The following is a 19,704-nucleotide window of genomic DNA, read 5'->3' on the forward strand; positions in this document are numbered from 1 at the left end:
CGAATTCAGTTGACATGGACATTGATACCATCCCATCCACCGTTGCTCTAACTGGTCGTTGGCCATTACCCCGTTTTGCGCTCCCTGGCTGGCTTGGGAACGCCAGATTGAAAAGCTGGAAACTGACCACTTGGCTGGACAAAGAGAGACAGACCGACAGACTGACAGACCGCCCTACCCATCAAGCCCCACCCTGGCGTTGAATAGACTCCTCTTGCCCGCCATCCCAGCAGTCCATCCAGCGCCAAGAGTCAAGCTCTACTCTGTGGTAAGAGCCTATATCATCCACCAATGGCCCTCCCGAGCTTACCTCGCGAAGCTGGAGAAAAGACTGAGAGCTTGAGGTCAGTGCGACCCCCGCAATGTGCACGCCCGGGCACTCGCAACCTCTCGCACTAGACGGGTACGCGTATCCCTAGATTGTTCTCTTCTGCACATTCCCGCTTCTTGGACTTCCTTCTAGTACTAGTCACGTATTTTTTTTTACGAGCATCAACATGAGTGCCATCATCATCCCCAAGAATGCCGTACGTGCAATGTTCGGAAAGGTTATACTTTTACCTCTCAATTCAATCTCTACTTGTTGCTTTCCATTCTCAGCTCAAAAGACAAGCCGTACGACGTGACTCAACCAGGTGGGGGGGGCCAGGTACACGTAACCTGAAGCCGTAGTTCAGGGCACAGTTGTCATACCTGGACGCGTTCCAGGACCCAGGTACTCAGGATCCAAGGTGGAGACAGGGATTTGCGACTGAATGGGTTTGTCCCTGGGACTATGGTCCAGTTGAGAAAGAGTAAAGGATAGATGAGAGCGCGTTGTGCTATCAAGCTCTTCATCCTCTTCGTCTTCCTCGTCGTCGTCGTTGGTGTCAACCTTCACACTCGCTCTTGTCACTCTTTCTTTACGCTCTCTGTTTCTCTTCCACTTCCCTCCTCTCCTCTCGTCTCTTCTACCCTTCTCCCAAACCCTCGTCTCCTCTCGCCTTCCTGCCGCAATCTATCCGACAACTGTATCCTACCTACCAACCTCCCTCGCTCTCGGACATTCTTACCACCCCGTCTCACCATCATCAGCAGCTCCGTAAGTATATCATGTGGAGACCGACCACTGGGCTCTCTCAACGTGGATAGATCGTCCATTCCTTGGGCAAGCTTGCCAGGCGACGGCACAGAACGTTGCGTCACTACGTTAGCCAGCCTGGATGAAGACTTCCTCTGGCCAGAGGTGGTCGCTATCCAGGCCATCCAACTCCTGCAGTCGCTTCTCGCTATCGACATGATGACCTCGTGCACTCTGTCGCAGGAATCCATCCCAACCAGCTCACGGCACCTTCCATCCCCTCCCTTCCCCACGCCGCATCCCCGCTGACTTTCAGACCTGGACACTGCCCTCCGTCACCATATCCTCTGTCATCCACGCCTGTGTGAGTCCATCCACCGTCTCTCCCAATCCCATCCGCTGACACGCAGCCCGCGTAACCCAGCACATCTGCTGGTCAATCCAACCACAGCGTGAGTCTATTTCTTGCGCATGGTGTGACCTGTGCCTCCATTCCAAGCATTACAAGACGCAGATAGCGACATCGCTGCTGTCGATGCCTGCGTGATGACCCAGAAATGAGTCCAATCGATGGCAGAGACGCGCCATGAGCCCCCGGACGTGGAGTCGGTGTCGGATTTTGCATCCCGGCACCTATCCGACATTCCACCGATTTTTGGCGGTGGCGCCGGTGTGAATAGGAACTGGAACACTTTGCCAGGTAGACTGGCCGTGACGGAACCCTAGTCACGCCGGCTCGATGCCGGCACGGCGCGTCGGATACGGCGTCCTCTTCCCGGTTTGCACTGCCCAGTCGTGACTAGTCGAGTGGATTGAGGCCTGGTCTCATCATCAACCATGCCCGGCGTCACCAAATTCTCCGCTGTCCCGATTACCTGTGCTGGTCCAGTCTTGGGAACGGAGGTGTGACTTACCCGCCCTGCTGTTCCCGCGCGTTACTACCCCCTAGTCACACCTCCCCACTCTGTTTCATACAACCAACTGACGCGCAGCTGGCCAACGCTATGCGTTGCGTCCTCGCTCTCATCCTCACCCTACTGGGCCTGCTCTCGATCGTGAGGGCAGCGCCACGGATCGCGATCACTCTTTCGTCGCAGCAACCACCAGTCGCACGCGTCGGCGAGGACTTTGTCTTCTCAATCCTCCCGGGCTCGTTCGCCTCCAACTCTACGGTGACTTACGCCGCGTCCACGCAGTCACAATGGCTCCAGTTCTCACCCGCCAACCCGTCGTTCTACGGCAAGCCTAGCGCCGCAGATGTCGGCGAGCACAACGTCACGCTCACTGCCACGGACGCCACAGGCACGGCCAACTCGACGTTTACGTTGATCGTGTCCAACTACTCGGCGCCGATCCTCGCCATGGACTTTGCCAAGCAGATGGCCGACCCTAAGCTGGCTGATATTGCTAGCGCAAAGGTCATGCCTGGGGGTAATGGCGTGTCGGTGCTCCCGTACTGGTCCTTTGCTCTCGGCTGGAACGGCAACATGTTCAAGCGCCCCGATTCGAACGGCAACGGCAACCTGTTCTACTCGGCCCATGTCCGCGGCACCACTGGCCTCCCGGACTGGCTCACGTGGTCGAACACGACGTTCACCTTCAACGGCGTTGCCCCGGCTAATGGATCATACGATGTCGTCGTGACAGCCACCGACTACTGGAACTACACAGCCGCATCGTCGTCGTTTGTCTTCTCGGTCGGCGACGGTGCAGTCGTCGAAAACTCGAAAGCTTGGCCCGGCATCAAGACTACCGCCCGCAGTTATGTCAACCACTCTCTCGACCTCTCGGGGATGCTGCTCAACGGCGACAAGCTCGATGCAGCCAACGTCGAGGCTACTCCCGACCTCACGAACGTCAAGTGGCTGTCATACGACAAGACTACGCGCACCATCTCTGGTACGACCCCAGACTCGCTCGTCAATGGCACGATGGCTCCGTTTAACATCCCCGTGACTCTCTCCTCTGCCAACACCTCCAACACACTCTCCTACGTCTCATATCTCAACGTCACCGTCGTCCCCTACGCCTTTACCGCTTTCCAGCTCCCAACGACCAACGTCTCGGCCGGACAGACTTTCCAGTTCGACATTTCCCAGTTCGTTGTTAACAAGACATCCACCGCGTCCATCAACGCGACTGTCGTCCCCGCCGAAGCAGCTGCCTGGCTGCTGTACCACCCTGACAACTACACCCTTGTTGGCGCCCCGCCCATCAACATCACCTACACTTCCATGAATATTACCTACGTGGCTGAGACGGACGGCACGGTTTCATCTACCAACGTGCTTATGCCCATCGATGGTGTCACCGGTCCGCAGGGTGATGGTGAGCCTGCTCCCATCCCCAACGCTCCCAAGAACGGCGGTCTCTCGCAGAAGAACAAGATCATCATTGGTGTTGTCGTCGGTGTCGTTGGCTTCCTCATCCTGGCCGCGCTTCTCCTCTGCTGCTGCTGCCTCCGCAAGCGCAGGGCAGGGGCGAGTGAAGGGCCCTATGGCAACAAGGAGGGTACGCCCGAGACGTTAGTCAACACACCCAACGGCAAGAAGTCGCTGCAAAGCAACGGTGTCAGCCCGGCCAAGATGAGCGACAGCCCGCGTCAGTACATCAAGGGTCTCTTTGGCACCGTCCACGAGCCCTCGCTCCCGACTCTCAACAGCAAGGACTCGGCGTTCCACTCGTCGCGTCCTGCGTCCAACAACAGCTCGTTCATGGGGGCCGGTGAGCTCATTGCTGCCGCCGGTCCCAACGACCGCCACCAACGCCTCTCCGAGTTTACTCAGTCTGCTCCCAGTGCTGAGTCACTGGCCAGCTGGGAGTCACGGCCGTCCATACACTGGTCTGGCGAGAACGAGTACCTTGAGCCGTTATACGAGAGCGAGGGCTTTGACGCCTTGTCACCAACGCCCGAGTCGATTGCGCCAACGCCCACTGAGGCTGAAGCTTCGCAGCTCGCAACTCCCACTTTCGGACCCACGCTCGCCGTCGGCTCGTCGTCTGACACCCAGCGCTCCAGGACAAGCCCCACAACCCACTATGTTCATGGACCCGAGGGAGACGTCCCACGCCCCCGCGCCGGCTTTGTCCCCAGCTACCCGCGCTGGATCAACAAGGGTGACCGAGTCCCGCCACTCTCGTCCGATGACGTATCGCTCTACTTCTCCGAGTTTGACAATGAGAACTCGAACCGCAACCTTGTCACCTCGCGATCATTAACTGCGTCCCGCTCCCTCGACTCGTTTGCGGGTCAGGGCTCGGAGATTGTCGGTACGGGCTCTGGCTCGCGCCTGTCGCGCAACTCGCAGTCTGTGAACAGCAACGCGTGGTGGAAGGGCTCGAACATGTCCTCTCTCCTTGCCCGTTCAGACGACAGCTACTCTGGCGACGCAGTGGTGGCAACAGCCCAGCGCCAGAGCCTCGACACGCAGCGTTCGTCGCTGCTCCCGAACGAGGTCATCGACTTTACGCACCGCGACCGCGACCTCGACGTCGACGCGTCCCCTCTCACCGGAGGACCCAGCCCTGCGATCTCAGCACAAGCCGTGACGCCCACGACGCCCGACCGGCCCCTGTCGTACCTCGTGGTCCCGAGCTACGTGCACCCGATGTACAGCCCGCCGAAGAATTCGTCTCCGCGCCGGCACTCGTCTTCACGGCGGATGCAGGCGCGCGCGTCACCAACCCCGACGAGAGACCACATCCTTCGCGGGGAGCCATCCGTCGAGGTCGTGTACTCGGCCCCGCTGAGCGGGCAGGCTCTCTAGGCGCTGGCGTCTATTGTATCTCTTGGACTGGGCATCTGGGCATCTGGGTGGCAGGCCACCGCCGACTGCGTCGGCTCATCTACTCTACACTTGGGTTAGTATCTTGTCGCGTGCGGGCATGGACACTGGACTTGGCACTGTAGCATTATAGCATGGCATGGATAGATGGGATGGGTTGGTGGTTGGGCGGGATGGAGAACAATGCCGTGAGGGGATATCATGCGGATGGCTGTCACAGTGTTGTCCAGGCTGTAATGTAAACAGGGCCTGGGCCTGGATGTCTTCGGGAGTGGAGAATTTGGGCACCCTGTAGACTGGCAGATGTTTCTCACCGGCGACTGTGTCATCCATTTTGATTTATGAACAGCGCTGTGATGTCCACACATCTGTGAGCCATCCCGCGCACGTGTCCACTTGGAGAACAGGCATGGGAGAATACATAACCAAGGCGCCAGCGCCTACATGGGACACAGCTACACTACGCGTACCTAGACAGACTCTACACCAAGCCTACAAGACGCAGACGCCGACGCAGCCCTAGACCAGCCGCCGGCCATCCAGCTCGAGCGGCCGAGAAATCGTCGGCCCCTCACGCGCCTTCCACGCTCCCCATCGTGTCGACCGGACGCTCTCCCACGAAAACCGATTAGGCTGTGCCATCACGGTCGGTGCGACGGTTGGTGCGGGAGTGTTCTGTGAATAAAAGCTTGGGCCCGACGCCTCGGTCGCACTCCGCGCCTTCCACTCTTTCACCGCATCATGTACGCCACTCCCCGCCTTCCACTCTTTCACCGCATCATGTACGCCACTGCCCACCTGCCAAGCTGTTGCGATTGCCTTTGTCTGCGGCGTGACTTGTGCCACGTTTTCCCAGCTCAAACCGCGTGTAATCTTGGCTTTTTCCCGCATGAATATGCCTACAAGGATATTGGAGATGGCGACGATGAAGAGGAGCCACGCGGAGACTTGGGGGAAGAGACGACAGTGGTGGGAGAGGACGGAGGAGGCGATCAGGGCCTGGAGAACGCCCAGGAGACCAAGGCCATAGTCGGGGCCTAACATCGGGATGTAGGCGGTGAACAGGATGCGGGGGAGCGTCGTCTCGGAGAGAATGAGGATGGTGGTTTCGAAAAGAATGAAGATCCGAGAGAGGACGGACCAGAATGTGCCTCCGGCTTGGGAGGGGACGGAGGAGGACGTGTAGTAGTCGCAAGTGGGGTGGGGGGGCGTGGTGGAGGTGGTGGGGGAGGGGGAGGGGGAGGGGGAGGCAGAGGAGGCAGGGGAGACCTCAGCGAACATCTTGGCGTCGGATAACGCGTCCACGCTCGGCATCTTTACAACCCCATCATACCACGCAGAGACGACCTCGCGCGACGCCATCTTGAGTTTGGGCGAGTTAGTCGGGGTGGTAATGGCGGTGGTCGTGGTCGTAGTGGTCGTCGTCGTCGTCGTCGTGACTGAAACTGAACCCGCCGTGGCCTGCTGGTAGACGGGGACGATGAGGACGCGGCGCTTGTCCAGGGGGCTTGGGGAAGGCGAAGGAGCCTTGGCGGCCTTGACGGCCTTGATGTCGCTTGCGTTAGTACATCAGACGGTGGTAAATGGTCGGGGTTGAGATTTCCCCCATTGAGGTCTTGACTCGAACCCAATGAATCGCACTCACTCGACAATCGTCACGACAGTTGCTGCAAATACTAGGACCAGCGCAATGATGCTCAGTGCGCGCAGGGCGTTGAGGCCCAGGAAGAGTGGCCCGCGGGTAGGGAGGATGCCCATGTTGCTGGGTTGTGAACGGGTTGGATGGGCAAGTGTGGGATGTGGGTTAGTGGTGAGGTGGGAGCGGGTCAGCTTATATCCTCTTCAGAACAGGCCGCGTTTACTCAGTGCAATGACGGAGCGACAGCGAGGTCCATTGTCCCGCCATGTGATGGAGTATGATGGGTATGATGGGTATGACAATGGGGGAGACAAAGATGGTACAGTATCGACAATCACTGATCAGTATGGTCAGAGGCCCCATCCCAGACCCGGATCGTCGGGGCTATGAACAGTGTCAGTACTCCCAGTCTATTGTATTACATCGGCCAACAATACACCTCCGTTCTGCCTCCCAACGCGGTGCAGACTACCTCATCGACACTCGCCCTCGCCCTAGTGCATCCCCCCACACGACTCGAGCACGCGGCGCACATGCTTGGCACTCGCCGTCTTCTTCGCCCCGTCCACAATCTGTGCGACGCGCTCATGCTCCGTCGCACCGTCGAGGTACCGCTTGTCGCCGTCGTCAAGGAAGGTCTGGACAAAGTCGCCGTCGATGAACCCAGCTGTTTCCTTGGGCACGAGGCTGCTTCCCCCGCGACGGAACCTGTGGTCAGCTTGTTCCACCGTTGTTGCGCAGCCCTCAGAACAAGGGCTCGGGGCTATCGCCGCTCGCCACTCACTCTCGCCACTCCACATTCCCAGGACCGCGCTTGTACTTTGCCATGTTGCGCTGCAGGTCGCTCAGTGTACGCGTAGCACTCTCCCCAAGTTGGCCCACAATACCCAACCGCCCATCAGCCGTGGCGAAGAGCAGGTCCGGCTGTAGTTCATTGGGATGCGTCGCTGCCAGCGCACCAGTTCTGAAGCGCGCAACGTCCTCGTGCAGTCCAAACGACGCTGCAGGTACCAGGCTTTCGCCCATTCTGTACGTGAGGAGGTTGGCATTGCCGTCGGTAAGGATCACGTCCGTCGACCCGTCCTTAACTGTCCCTAATGCGCGGACGGCGTGAGGCGCCATGTCGCGGTGGTCGGCGCGTATCTCGCCCGACTCGTCGTCGATCTCGAGCACAATGATGCTCCGCATCGCATCGCCCAGCACAAGGAGCTCAGTGTCGTCGTGAGGGAGGACCGAGAGGTGGTGCGCCTCAAAGGCAAAGGTGAAGGACGCTGTTTCTTGGAGCTTCCCCTCGGACAGGCGGAGGATGGACACCTTGTTCGCGCTCGCGATGACCAGGAAACCGTGAATCACCGCCGCGTCAAATACGGCGCCAGTCGTGTCCACCGTCTCGATAAAATCGAGCGACCATTTGCCCCCGGTCTCAGTCGCTTCCATGAGGAACATGCGGCCCTTCTCGACACCGGTGAACGAGTTCACCTCGCCAATGTTGGCCTCGTCAAGTGCCTCGGGCGAGGAGAAGATCGCTGTGCCGAGCGCGATGTAGTGCCGTCCGTTCAGGAAGACGGAAGTCACGCTCGCAACAGCCTCCCTTTCGGGCAGTTGGTAGTCGGTGAGGACTGGGGTCAGCTAGAGGTCAACCGAGTCTAGCTTACATTCGAGCGTGGCCGGGTTGTGCAGGTCCAGACTGGAGGCCTGGAAGATGTCGCCCGTCTCCGGGTCCAGGGAGCGAGTGACGCTGCCCACAGCGAGGATGTTCTGCTGGGGGACGTACGCAAGACGCGTCGCGCTCGAGTCGCCCGTGTCACGGGTGAGCACCTGTAATTTCTTGAGGGACGTGAGGCGCTCCAGCGTGATGCCTTGGTGCGTGGCGAGAGCAAGAACGTCGCCAATCCCGGGCGCCGACAATGTAGTCGCAGCGACGACGTTCTGCGTCAGCTCCATCCGACCTGGTTAGCTCACCTTCTTCCCGCTGGCCGAGAACTCGAGGTGCCCTCGCGACTCGAAGACCAGCGACAGCCGGTCACTGATTCCCGCCGCGACGACGCGCTCGTCGAACCGCTCCGACTTGATCTCCAGGTCGGCGATAACGAGCGGGCGCGACCCGAGTGCGCTCTGCATGCGGCCCTTTGTCAGGTTGCTCTTGAGCCCAAAGTGGTCCGCATTGTAGCTGACGAGAGTTCCGTCCGCCAGACCCGCCATGAGGCGCAGCACCCCGCTCTCGTCGATGTAAAACCGGAGCGACATAGCGTGTGCACGCTCGCGCGTCTTGGCCAGAAGTGGGGGTTCGTCCTTGCGCATGTCCTTGGTGTGAAAAACGGCGATCGTGCCATCAAAGTAGGCAGCCGCGACGACCCCAACGCCAGCATTCAAGTCTTCAGGACCCAGGTTCAAGTTCCCCGGGTTGCTGGACCCGTTCCTGGAGGTGTTGTCCTCGAGCTCGAGGTGGAAGGCGATCGCAGAGACCTCGCGCCCGGGCTTGCTCTCCTCGATATACTCGAGGCCACGCGACCCGCAGCAATAAAGCCTGAGAACACCGTTGCGCAACGCGATGAGGAGGCAGTTGTTCGCAAAGGCAGCGGCGACGACCTCCTCCTCCTCGACGGACGCGTACAGCTTAGTGTCGGGGTTGAGGCGCTGGCTCTCAGTGGCCCAGATCTTGAAACCCGAGGGAGTGACCTGCACCAGGCCGCCGTAGTTCGTATGGCATGCCAGTGTTGGCTCGGCAGCAAACTCTGCAGGCACTTCGACTTGCGTGATCTCGGCACCGACGTCCAAAACCGCCGTCGACGCCGCGAAGGATACCACGAGCATCGAGTCTTGTGCAAGGGAGTCCCGACGGTCGAACGCCCAGATGCGCTCTATCCCAACGATGCCCTCGACGCTCACCACGGTCTCGAGGCCGACGCCGCTGCGCACGACGCGGAGCGAGTTGGTGTTGGCCGAGCCCGACGCAGCGACGAGGTGGGACTGCGGTCAGCTGGAGGCCTAAGTTGTAAACTCACGACGCGGCCGTCCTCCTCCTCGACTACCGCGAGGTCCTTGAGTGGCGCCAGGTTCATCCACCGCTCCATGACGCTCTGGTCTGCCGTCGCCTCGTCGTCAAGCGTAATCGTCCATGCGCCGCTGTCGATGCTGTCCTGCGCGCGGCCCTTGCCCTTGATATTACGTGGTGCAGTCGTGCCTGCTGACTGCGCCTGCCCCATCTCGGGCAGGCTAAAGGAGACGAGCAGCGAGTCGCCACACGCCGAGGACACGAACATGATGCCGTTGTCGATGTATGTGAGGGCGGTCGGGGGTGATGCCTGCTGTGAGCTACACCTGGGAACTCGTAAGCTCACAATTCCCAGATCAACTTTGCCGACCCGCACGCTGTCCGAGCCGTCAAATTCCCATCCGATGGCAGTGAGACGTCCCCGCTCATCACCGAGCACGACGCTCGCGCCGCGCTCATTCGCCCGCAACACGGTCGTTCTGGTGTAAGCTGACGTGATGAGGATGTAAGCTTACGCCAACACCGTCCCCCATCCCTGCCGCATGCGCCAGACGGGCAGTATGGCCAGATTTGCCTCGTGGTCGGTGCTAACCCCGCGCCCCGACATGCTGCTCTTTCGCCGCTTCCCCACGCCACCCGTCTCGGTCTGTGGGCTCCGCTTCGCAGCCGCGCGCTTAGCCTTGGCCTCGCTCACGTCGTACAGCACAGCATGCTCGTCGCCGACCACGAGCACATGTCGTCCAGAAACGGCGAGGATACTCCTTGCGGCGGGACACGAGAAGGGGATTTCGTTAAAGTCTAGATCGTCGTTGGGCTCAATCTCCGCCAGAGTTGGATTGACGACGTCGACCGGGTTCCCGCGTTCAAGCAGGCGCTGCTTGACCAATACACGTGCACCGATCTGGATCTTGTGGTGCTCGTTCATCCAGAGGAACATGAGGGTTGTTTCGGCGCCCCCCGGGCGAGGGAGGAAGGTAAAGCCGAGAAGGTTATGCTCGCGGATACTGATATTAGCATACCTTGAGATGAGGCTCACTTGATACTGTATACAGTCTTGAACACCAGTCGCCTCTCTTCCTTTGTCTTTTCGTCGTTCACGCGCCGCTTCATATCCCCGGCCTTCTCCATCTCCATCTCGGCGCAAGCCAGCAGCCCGGTCCACATGGACACTAGCGCCATGTTCCCCTGCACCACAGCGCCGGTGAAGAACTCTTGTCTCCGAAGAGCGGGCGTTGGTGGCCGGAGGGGGTGGGAGGCGGTGACGATAAGCCTCTCATCCCAGGTGAGGAGGAGGAGGCGGGCGCTAGGCGGGCCAACGAGGACGAGGATGTGTGGTTTCGTGCCCGGCACGTTGACTGTTGCGAGGCCAGCAACAGTACCCCAGGTCATGAAGTCTCCGCGTGGGGTGAGTCCATTCCAGCCGACATCCCACACTTCGAGACGGTCAGGCTTGGCGATCACAAGGCTCTGGGTGCCAAGAGCGGTCAAGTCCGACACTAGGACTGTGTGGGATATCGGCGTCGGCGTGAGTGCCTGTCGTTAGTTGTCGCCTAGAGCAGACTCACCGAGGCGATGTACAACATGGCTGCTATACTTTGGAGTACAATCAAGATTCTAGGAAAATGACGGAGATGTAGGGCGGCGTTGAAAGGAATGAGGGTGAGGAAGAGGACGTCACCGTTCGATGCTTCTCATCAGGCCGAGTGAAGGTTGGGTGGAGGTGGAGGTCTCACTACGTCACGTGAAGAGATTTCTCTCACCTCCACTCCAACACCTCCACCAGTCTGCATCTTACGCTCGCACCTTCCATCATTCGTCAACAATGTCCAAGCCGCAGCTCAGCGCCGTCCCCGCCGCCCAGGTCGCTAAACGCAAGGCCGCACCTCGTGATGACGAGGGCGACTCAGACGCCGAGTCGGATGTCGTAGGTCCCTCTTCTCGCTGGCCTAACCCCAGTCCATGATCAACGTCGACTTTGACTTTATGAACCTTAACCCCGACATTGACCAGATTGCGCTCAAGCGTCTCCTACGTCAAACGCTCAGCCACGACGACCACCTCGTCGACGTGCATACCCTCGCCGACCTGATTTTGGAGGAGGGAGCCCGCCTCAAGGCTGGGAGCACCATCAAGACGGATGGGGAGGAGAGCGATCCCTGGGGTCTTCTGGCTGCGGTGGACGTGAGCCGGTGTCATGTGAGTAGTTCGAGCGACGCCAAGGCGAGTGAGGTGTGGGCTGAGCAAGGCCCAGTCGAGTGAGGCAGAGTGAGGAGAGCTAGGCATGGCATTGGGAAGCAGCGAGACGTCGAGTTCCCCTCTCCCAGCTGCACACAATCCAACTGCTACAGCTGATACCAGACCAACCCCGCCGCCCTCAAGCCCTTCCTCACCTATCTCCTCTCCCACAACCCCCCTGCGCCCATCAAGGCGGCTCTGGAGGGTGCTGGGCCCAGCACGGCGCTGCTCTTCAGCCTGCGCCTGCTCAACCTTCCCGTGCCCCTCATCCCGCCGCTGTACCGGATGCTCGGGACCGAGTTGGCCGAGAGTGGAGCAAACTTTGACCAGTATATTCTTTGGGGCCGCGGGTATAAGCTCGAGGGCAAGGAGGAGACTATGGGGCTCGAGTTGAACTCTGCGTGAGTATTGGAGCTCTGTCCAAACTAGGGGAACGGAATCCGAGCCATGTTTATTATGGAACTGACCCCAGACCAAAGACAAACAAGAAGAGTAAGGGTGGAGCGGGCCAGCTCGCGGCCGGCTCGTTCCCCTACCACCCCGAGGAGGAGATGATTGAGGCGCGTGCAAAATCGACATTCACTTTCCCCCTCAAGACGGCGCCGCCGCGCGACGACGAGGCATTTGGCGTCGAGCAGTTTGGGCGGCTGATGCTCATTGACGCGGCCAAGCTGGCACAGGCCGTCGAAGCAATGGAGGAGGCGTGTAGGTGATAGATAGAAGACGATAGATCTGTGATGGAGCCGGACTTCGTGACATATTCCGCGTCTTCCTTCTTATTATCCTGTATTTGTACTCCTGACACAGACAGACGCCACCAGCCAGCCTGGCAACACTTCCACACCTCTCCGACTAATGTGCAAAAGCAAAATTGCATAGAGATGGATATATCCTTTTGATGGACCGAGAGAGGCACTGCAGGAGCCTCCGCCGGTGAGTAAAAGGCAGTTATATTCTTGGTGCGAAGAAAATCGCTAGCGACTTGTTCGATGGACGTCGCTCGCAGAGTGTTATACACCGTGTGTGGGAGGGGGAGTACGAGGAATAGGAGGATAGAGAGGATACAAAACACGGCCAAGTCGCGTAAGTAAGATCGTTCAGAAAGAATGAGGTCTGATGTTAGCTAGAGGCACCAAAAAAAGGCAAGGAGATACTCACCAGTATCGACCGCACACACGCCCGTTAGCGCTACTGCAACTGTCGTGAGGAAAGAGACACGGGTGCATCCGAGGATGTCCGACGCCTGTGAAGTACCGTCTCCGTGAAGATGGCGACGCCGCGGAGGGATAGCAAAAAAACGCCAACGGCAAGCCGTCGCTCTGCGCTCGAGACGCCGCGCGCCACCGGGATGAGGGTGGACACGGGGTCGGAGCGGGGGAGGGGGGGGGGAGGGGAAGAGAGGGAGGTAGATGAAGGACCAGAGGCAGACGCGAGCTCTGCTGTATCCATGCTTGCATGACAATGTACAAACTACCGGTCTGCTGTTAGCTCATTCTTTAAGCGGGTATAGCTTGTCACTCACAGAAGTCCAAACGGTCCTCGGAGCGCTTGACGGTGGACTGTTAAATGTTAGTATGCAAAACATGGAATATTTAAGGTGCTTGAAAACACTCATTCTCGCACCCGGCGAATTTAAACGCCGGTGGAGGTTGAAGGTGGCACCCTCCACTCACCTTCCATGCTTCCTCAAAGTCGACGGGCAGGACGACATAACGGTTCTTGCGCACCGCTGCGCGTTAGTGCATGCACACGAGGTCAGACGTACCTTGCAGACCGGCAGCCTGACAAATTGCCGCAATCTCCGCCGAGCTGAGCTTGTCTGGCCGCGAGACGTCTGCTGTCAGCTATGTCAGGAGGCTCCAGCTCACAGTCCTCGAGGTCGACATCGGGGCTGAGGTTCATCTTGCTCGTGACCGTCTGGAAGATGAGGCGGCGTTCACGACGCGATGGGTTTGGGAACTCGATCTTGCGGTCGAGACGTCCAGGACGCAGCAGTGCGGGGTCGAGCGTGTCCTGACGGTTCGTCGCCATGATGACCTGCTGTTAGCGCGCGCTGTCGCAGCCAGTTTCTCAGCGCACCTTGACGTTGGTCGTCTGGTCGAAGCCGTCCATCTGGTTGAGCAGCTCAAGGAGAATACGCTGGACCTCACGGTCCGAGCCGGTCTGCGCATCGAAACGCTTCGTCGCAATCGCGTCCACCTCGTCGATGAAGATGATGCACGGCGAGTTCTCTCGTGCCAAGCGGAACACGTCGCGGACCATACGCGGGCCCTGGCGTCAGTTGGTCCCTGGAGCTAGCAACTCACCTCGCCAAGGTACTTCTGCACAAACTCGGAGCCGACCACACGGATGAACGACGCCGTCGTTGCGTTCGCCACCGCCTTCACCAACATTGTCTTACCCGTTCCTGATGTCAGTGGGGTCAGCGTTGCACGCACCTGGAGGACCATAAAGCAGCACACCGCGGGGAGGGTCAATACCGATCTTGCGGTAGAGGTCCATCTGGTGTCAGCTGTGCCTTAACCGACAGAGCTGTTACGCACCTGGACGAGGGGCAACTCGACCGCCTCACGAATCTCCTGCTTCTGCTGGTCGAGGCCACCGACGTCCGAGTATTTGACGTCGGGGCGCTCATCGGCACCGAGCATGGCAATGCTCGAGTCCGCCTCAGGTGGGAGGATGTCGACTAAGGCATTCGAGTGACGGTGCAGCGCGACACTGCTCGAGGGCTTGAGCAGCTCGCGGTCGAGGGTCGACAGGATGCGCACGACGTAGTTGGAGCCTGTTGTCAGCTGGCCCGTCCCATTTCCAAGCTGAGAGACTCACCAGTCGTGCTCCCAACAATACCGCGACGCTCGTCGACAGCCTCAAGGAACTGCCCGATGACAAGTGGAACGGACTGGATGCGCTTAACCTCCTCCTGTGCGCGGAGCAGCTCCTGCCGCAAGTTCTTAGTCTCGTCGCGGATGTAGTCCTGCTGTCAGCTATCATCACAACTCCTCAGCTCACCTCCTGGAGCTGGAGGAACTCGCGGTGGGCCTCGAGCTTACGCCAGGTGGTGTAGAGCTCGTCGTCGTTCTTTGGAAGCGTCGAGTACAGCGCCTGCTTCTCACTCAGCTGTGCCGCGAGCGTAGGGTCCTGATGTCAGTTCGTCCCAGAACTTATAGCTGATTAATGGGCCTCACCTCCAACTTGAGGTCGATGCCAATTTCCTCCATTGTGTAAAGTGTCGTGCAAGTAGAGGAAGGTTGGAGAGTTGTGTTATGACGGATGATGGCGGTGACGAAGGACAACGCGTATGCTCGCGGAGTTTTGGCCAATCTCCGTCCCCACGTGAATCCGATTCCATTTCAAGGATGGCTCATCTATTCAGTCTCATCATCACAACAACCATGGGCAAGCGCAAGTCAGCAAAGAAGCCACAGACAAAGCGCACAAAGGAGACACTGGGTACGTAGGCCTTGGAACGCGCGTTGAGGTAGCTGACTCCAGCTACCACCTTCAAGTGCCTGTTTTGTCACCATGACAACTCTGTCAACGTAAAGATGTGAGCTTCATTGTCCTCATCCTAACTAATAACAGTGACAAGTCGGCCATGTTCGGGCATTTGACCTGCAAGGTAGCTAGTATGCGTGTAGTCGAGCTAACAACAGGTGTGCGGACAGAAGTTCACAACCCCGATCAACAGTGAGTGCTGAAGTTCACGATGGCGGAAGGAGCTGACCCCAGACCTGTCAGCTGCCGTTGACGTGTACTGCGAGTAAGTGTAGCGCTCTATCACAAGGGCGAGAGGCGAAGGCGGCCATGGCCTCTCGGGATGGTGACTGACCGGCAGCTGGGTCGATGCTTGCGAGGAGGCACGGCAGAAGCAGCCCAAGAAGTTCAAGGTGCCCAAGGCGGCGAGTCCACCGCCTGCCATCTCCGCAGCGCTCAACGACGAGGAAGATGACGAAGACGACGACTACGACCTTGACCGTGCCCTGGAGAAATCGAAGCGCAAGACAAAATCGCGTGACTACGACGACAGCGACGACGACAGGCACCGGCGCAAACAGGCTCGGCGGGCGTACGACGAGGACGACGATGACGAGTAGAGCGTGCGCTCTTGTGTGTATAGACAACATTGTACGCATATGGCATAGCGCGAGTGAGGGAAGTTGACTGTGGAGGGGCAATGTGGGTCATGAGGTTGTTACATGGTGATCAAGAATGGACAATGCTGGTTATCTCCCGAAGTTTCTCGCTTACTCCTCGTCCTCTTCACCCTTCTTGACATCTCCCCGCATCTCAGCCTTGGGCTTGATGCCCAGCGTGGTAAACAGGCTTTTCTGGGACTGACATTAGCACGCCGTTGAATACATGGGAGCTCACTGGATCCTCAATGACCATGTATCCCGCCTCACTTAGCCGCTTCCCCGCAGCAACGGAGTCGATAACCCCTGGCGTCAGCTGTGAAGGGAAGTCAAAGCTGCTCACACAGCACTTTGACGACCTTGGCACGTCGGGACGCGCCCCGCCCACCTTGTCCGTCGATGACCTTCTGCGTCTTCCCTCCCGCCAAACGCTCTGCCACGACGTGAGTACACCCGCCGTGGAGATGGGGTGCGAAGCGGCCGCCGTTAGACGTGATGATGTTTTGGAGCTGGAGGTTTGAGAGGGGCCCAGTATGCCCATTGATCGCAATAGTGCAGCCGACGAGGATGCTCTTAGTCTGCGGTTAGCTCACTCTGTCAGCCCAGCTAACAGGGAGTGGAAATCATAACGAAGGGGCTGACGTGTGCAGGAAAAATAGGAAGGGAGGAACAAGAGAGATGAGAGGAAGGAAGCTGGACGACGAACCTTATCGCGGCTCTGTGCCTCAACCTTGGCCGTCCGCACACTCCAATACGTCCCGCTCTCGCTCAATCCTTCGGTGCTAATATTAGCACTCCGCGCGTTAGCCCAGAACCCCCTGTCTCCGTTGCGCTGTTGATGGCCCGAAGACAGGGAGTGGACGTGTGCGGTGCGACTGAACGCGTCGCTGTGTGTTATCGGGTTCTTTGACGAGTTGAGAGTGTTGAGCTGTGTGAGTTGAGTATGCCGACTAAGCTCACCATGCGTTCGGTAACGCGGGGACGTGAGGACGGTGCAGAAACAGCGACTTTTGTTTTAGGTCGAAGGGACGAGAACGATGATGTGGAGGAAGGCTTGGAGGAAGAGGTAGGCTTGGAGGAAGTCTTGGAGGAAGTCTTGGAGGAGGAAGCTGAGGAGGAAGGAACGGAGGTGCGCCGCCGTTTTAAAGGCCTTGAAAGCGGAGATGGTGGTGGAGAGATGGCAACAATGTCTGGGGACGAAGGTGGGTCTATCATGACTCGTTAAGAGTACAAGAACAGTGGCGGTTGTTGACAGAGATGGGTGGTTTGTTGATGGTTGACTGGACTGGTGGAGGCCACGTGTTAGATATCCGCAACGTACATCCGGCACTCATTGTTGCCACCATGCTCACAGGGGTCCAAGAGCAGTGAGCTACCTGTTCCACCCTTGTCCGATCATTCATGTGGCATTGACATCATGACAAGCGTGAGCGGAATGAGCGGAATGAGCGGATGAGTGGAATGAGCAGGACCACGCGTATTATCAGCTGACGACTGGTGAGACTTGAGACGCGTCCTTTTCCCCATGGCTTACAGACAGGGAGCGCTTGTGGGCCTGTGGGCTAACAATGGGAATGTGTCAAGGTGGGTGGCGTTTGTATGGCGTAAAGGGAAGTGGCATATTGTCATATTGTCATATCAAACGCGTAAGAGTATGAGGCAATGAGGCCATGAGGATATGGGGAAAGGATTCTAAACCAAAGTCCAGTATTAATAGCTGGGTGACGTTGACCCTGATTCCGCGGACAACAACGGGTTTGACAAATTATAGATGGGACCCACAGGGGCATTAGAGGGCATTAACTGACATAACCCATGATCCTAAATAGGGAACAGATGGATAATGGCCTCGGTCATGGGCTGACAGGTTCGTGGGTTATGACATGGTCGGCCCATGTTCACATGTTCAGGCTACCACAGAGTCCTCCGACGCGACGCTATCTCCCATCCCCCTCTTGTTCATGTACACTCTCCTATAATCACCGGAAACCACAATGAGCTCAATAAATTCAGCACCCACCATCGCACACGAACGCGCACACAAGCAAGTGTTCCGCCCCTTCCCAGCTCCCTTGTCATGGAAACAATGGGGCTACATCCTAGGCATGCAAGGGGTCGCCGCCATGGCCATTGACTGCGGCGCAAACTTTGGTATTGCCATTGCAAGTGAGTACTTGGGCTTCGTTCAAAGCCTGTGCTGACAACAGTGTATTCGTCCCAGAAGGACGTTAGGGTGAGCACGCAGCTGTGGCGCGCTTTGTTTACAAGCACTAACAGCAGATGTGGGTCTTCAGCAAGAATACCATTGCCGGTAAGTATCTGCGATACGATAGGTAGAAGCCCAAAGTTGACAGCAGGCGACCTCGGTGTGACGCCCATCATTCAGACGGCCATGTCGATGCTCATCACCTCGACGCTCGTGCACACCGACTTGCATAACGGCATGATTCCACCCTTACCATTCGTGTACCCGCACGTTGAGCACCTTCCGGACCCGCGCATTTTCCTGGACCGCATCTTTAAGCGCAAACACGCGGCTCCTGGCGAAGAAGAGCTCGACAACAAGAGCCACCCGCAGAGCGGCGGGATATCGTTTTATTTCTGGATGCTTATCCGCTTCATCTTTGAGGGCACGGAACGCAACATGCTTCTCTCGCGCCCCGGGTTCAAGAACTGGTGGGGCCGTCTCCTCTGGACTGCTTTGCAGGGCGCTGGCCTGGGCATCATCCTCGGTTTCCCTATTTGGTGTCTCGCGATTGTCATTCTGGGCCCGATCTACGGCACAGAGAACATGGGCAACAGGTGGGCGCCCCAGGCGATCAAGGGTGTCTACGGAGGCCTGTACGGGCTGTACTCGAACCCGATCATCGCTATGATTGCACTCGGCGCTCAGTCCGAGCATCACTTACTCGTCGTCCCGGTTGACGAAGAGGGGTCCGTCGAGGGCAAGGAGCCCAAGGTATACAACCTGTCGACTGCCTCGGTCCCTCCCATTGCGGAGGAGGACGACGATGCGCTATCCGAAGGTGCCGCTACGCCTACACCTGACGGCCCCGCTCCTCCATCACCCATGACCAGGCCAAAGCCCACGCGTCTCGCCACGACTGGACATAGCACGCCCGCGCACTTCCGCGTCGGCGAGTCCAACTCAGAGGTGCTCCAGCCGCCGCTACGTCGGACGCGCTCTCGTTCCAGCTCGATCGCCCGCCCGCCGCTCACGTGCAACGTGTGCGACTGCCTCCCGCCTCCCGACTCGTCAACGCCAGCGCGCGTCACCCGTGCCCGTGGCTTCACGACCTCGAGCTACGTCTCGGTCTCAGGCTCGAGCTTCACCTACGCCCTCAGCGCAAACGGCGGCCGTGCCTGCCGCTCCCGCTCCAACACTGTCACCTCAGTTTCCGGCATCGCTCCGTCTAACATGGGTGCATCAGCCGCCCCTTCGTCAGGCATGCCGAGTCCCAGTGCGTCGGCGCGCCAGGCGGTCTCGCCGATCCCGCAGCCGGGATTCGGGCGTTCCCGAGCCCACTCGGACGTCCCGTCGTCGCGACTCAAAGGCCCGGCCCTAGAACACACGGGCAGTGACGTGTTCGGGCCCACCTCGGCCGCACCTTCGAGTGTGGGAGCGCCGTCGAGCGTCGGCATGTCCTCGACGGTGGTGACGTACCACACGGCCATGACGAGCGTGAGCGTCGCGCCTCAGTTACCGCCTCTCACCGTACCGGAAGTGACGATTCAGCGGCCGAGCTTCGACTTTGACCCAGAGCGTGAAGAGCCATCCCATTTCGGAAGGAGTCTCTAGTCTCGTAGAATGTAGCATAGACCGCTAGATGGTATATTTATAATTGCATATGGTGTCC

The 19,704-nt window shown here is 58.7% G+C and overlaps 8 protein-coding genes across 8 annotated transcripts; 4 read left to right on the top strand and 4 right to left on the bottom strand.

Moving 5' to 3' along the window:
- Positions 1–497: 497 nt before the first annotated feature.
- On the top strand, positions 498–4,827 carry CcaverHIS019_0100880 (uncharacterized protein; the record flags this gene model as incomplete). Its single annotated transcript, XM_060604186.1, has 6 exons — positions 498–527; positions 1,078–1,081; positions 1,377–1,424; positions 1,471–1,512; positions 2,053–2,115; positions 2,168–4,827. 6 exons carry the CDS (start codon positions 498–500, stop codon positions 4,825–4,827), a joined length of 2,847 nt encoding a protein of 948 aa, XP_060452636.1.
- Positions 4,828–5,364: 537 nt separating this feature from the next.
- CcaverHIS019_0100890 (uncharacterized protein) lies at positions 5,365–6,603 on the bottom strand (the record flags this gene model as incomplete). Its single annotated transcript, XM_060604197.1, has 2 exons — positions 5,365–6,400; positions 6,491–6,603. 2 exons carry the CDS (start codon positions 6,601–6,603, stop codon positions 5,365–5,367), a joined length of 1,149 nt encoding a protein of 382 aa, XP_060452637.1.
- Positions 6,604–6,978: 375 nt separating this feature from the next.
- CcaverHIS019_0100900 (uncharacterized protein) lies at positions 6,979–11,062 on the bottom strand (the record flags this gene model as incomplete). The annotated part of the gene is made up of 9 exons (XM_060604209.1): positions 6,979–7,192; positions 7,269–8,103; positions 8,140–8,413; positions 8,447–9,454; positions 9,490–9,789; positions 9,826–9,958; positions 9,995–10,483; positions 10,516–11,012; positions 11,045–11,062. The coding sequence occupies 9 exons, from the start codon at positions 11,060–11,062 to the stop codon at positions 6,979–6,981; spliced, it is 3,768 nt and encodes a 1,255-aa protein (XP_060452638.1).
- Positions 11,063–11,301: 239 nt separating this feature from the next.
- BCP1 (uncharacterized protein) lies at positions 11,302–12,427 on the top strand (the record flags this gene model as incomplete). The annotated part of the gene is made up of 4 exons (XM_060604220.1): positions 11,302–11,403; positions 11,436–11,675; positions 11,838–12,115; positions 12,187–12,427. The coding sequence occupies 4 exons, from the start codon at positions 11,302–11,304 to the stop codon at positions 12,425–12,427; spliced, it is 861 nt and encodes a 286-aa protein (XP_060452639.1).
- A 757-nt stretch (positions 12,428–13,184) lies between these two features.
- Positions 13,185–14,932, bottom strand: RPT3 (uncharacterized protein; the record flags this gene model as incomplete). The annotated part of the gene is made up of 12 exons (XM_060604231.1): positions 13,185–13,192; positions 13,237–13,273; positions 13,388–13,443; positions 13,480–13,548; positions 13,583–13,751; positions 13,794–13,985; positions 14,021–14,121; positions 14,153–14,216; positions 14,258–14,496; positions 14,541–14,688; positions 14,724–14,852; positions 14,900–14,932. The coding sequence occupies 12 exons, from the start codon at positions 14,930–14,932 to the stop codon at positions 13,185–13,187; spliced, it is 1,245 nt and encodes a 414-aa protein (XP_060452640.1).
- A 174-nt stretch (positions 14,933–15,106) lies between these two features.
- On the top strand, positions 15,107–15,808 carry CcaverHIS019_0100930 (uncharacterized protein; the record flags this gene model as incomplete). Its single annotated transcript, XM_060604242.1, has 6 exons — positions 15,107–15,164; positions 15,207–15,261; positions 15,297–15,333; positions 15,368–15,401; positions 15,444–15,474; positions 15,550–15,808. The coding sequence occupies 6 exons, from the start codon at positions 15,107–15,109 to the stop codon at positions 15,806–15,808; spliced, it is 474 nt and encodes a 157-aa protein (XP_060452641.1).
- Positions 15,809–15,958: 150 nt separating this feature from the next.
- CcaverHIS019_0100940 (uncharacterized protein) lies at positions 15,959–16,810 on the bottom strand (the record flags this gene model as incomplete). Its single annotated transcript, XM_060604253.1, has 5 exons — positions 15,959–16,048; positions 16,086–16,153; positions 16,236–16,425; positions 16,554–16,775; positions 16,808–16,810. The coding sequence occupies 5 exons, from the start codon at positions 16,808–16,810 to the stop codon at positions 15,959–15,961; spliced, it is 573 nt and encodes a 190-aa protein (XP_060452642.1).
- A 1,031-nt stretch (positions 16,811–17,841) lies between these two features.
- Positions 17,842–19,646, top strand: CcaverHIS019_0100950 (uncharacterized protein; the record flags this gene model as incomplete). Its single annotated transcript, XM_060604264.1, has 4 exons — positions 17,842–18,013; positions 18,055–18,080; positions 18,128–18,158; positions 18,205–19,646. 4 exons carry the CDS (start codon positions 17,842–17,844, stop codon positions 19,644–19,646), a joined length of 1,671 nt encoding a protein of 556 aa, XP_060452643.1.
- Between the last annotated feature and the right edge of the window lie 58 nt (positions 19,647–19,704).

Source organism: Cutaneotrichosporon cavernicola, assembly GCF_030864355.1.
Source record: "Cutaneotrichosporon cavernicola HIS019 DNA, chromosome: 1".
Taxonomy (NCBI): domain Eukaryota; kingdom Fungi; phylum Basidiomycota; class Tremellomycetes; order Trichosporonales; family Trichosporonaceae; genus Cutaneotrichosporon; species Cutaneotrichosporon cavernicola.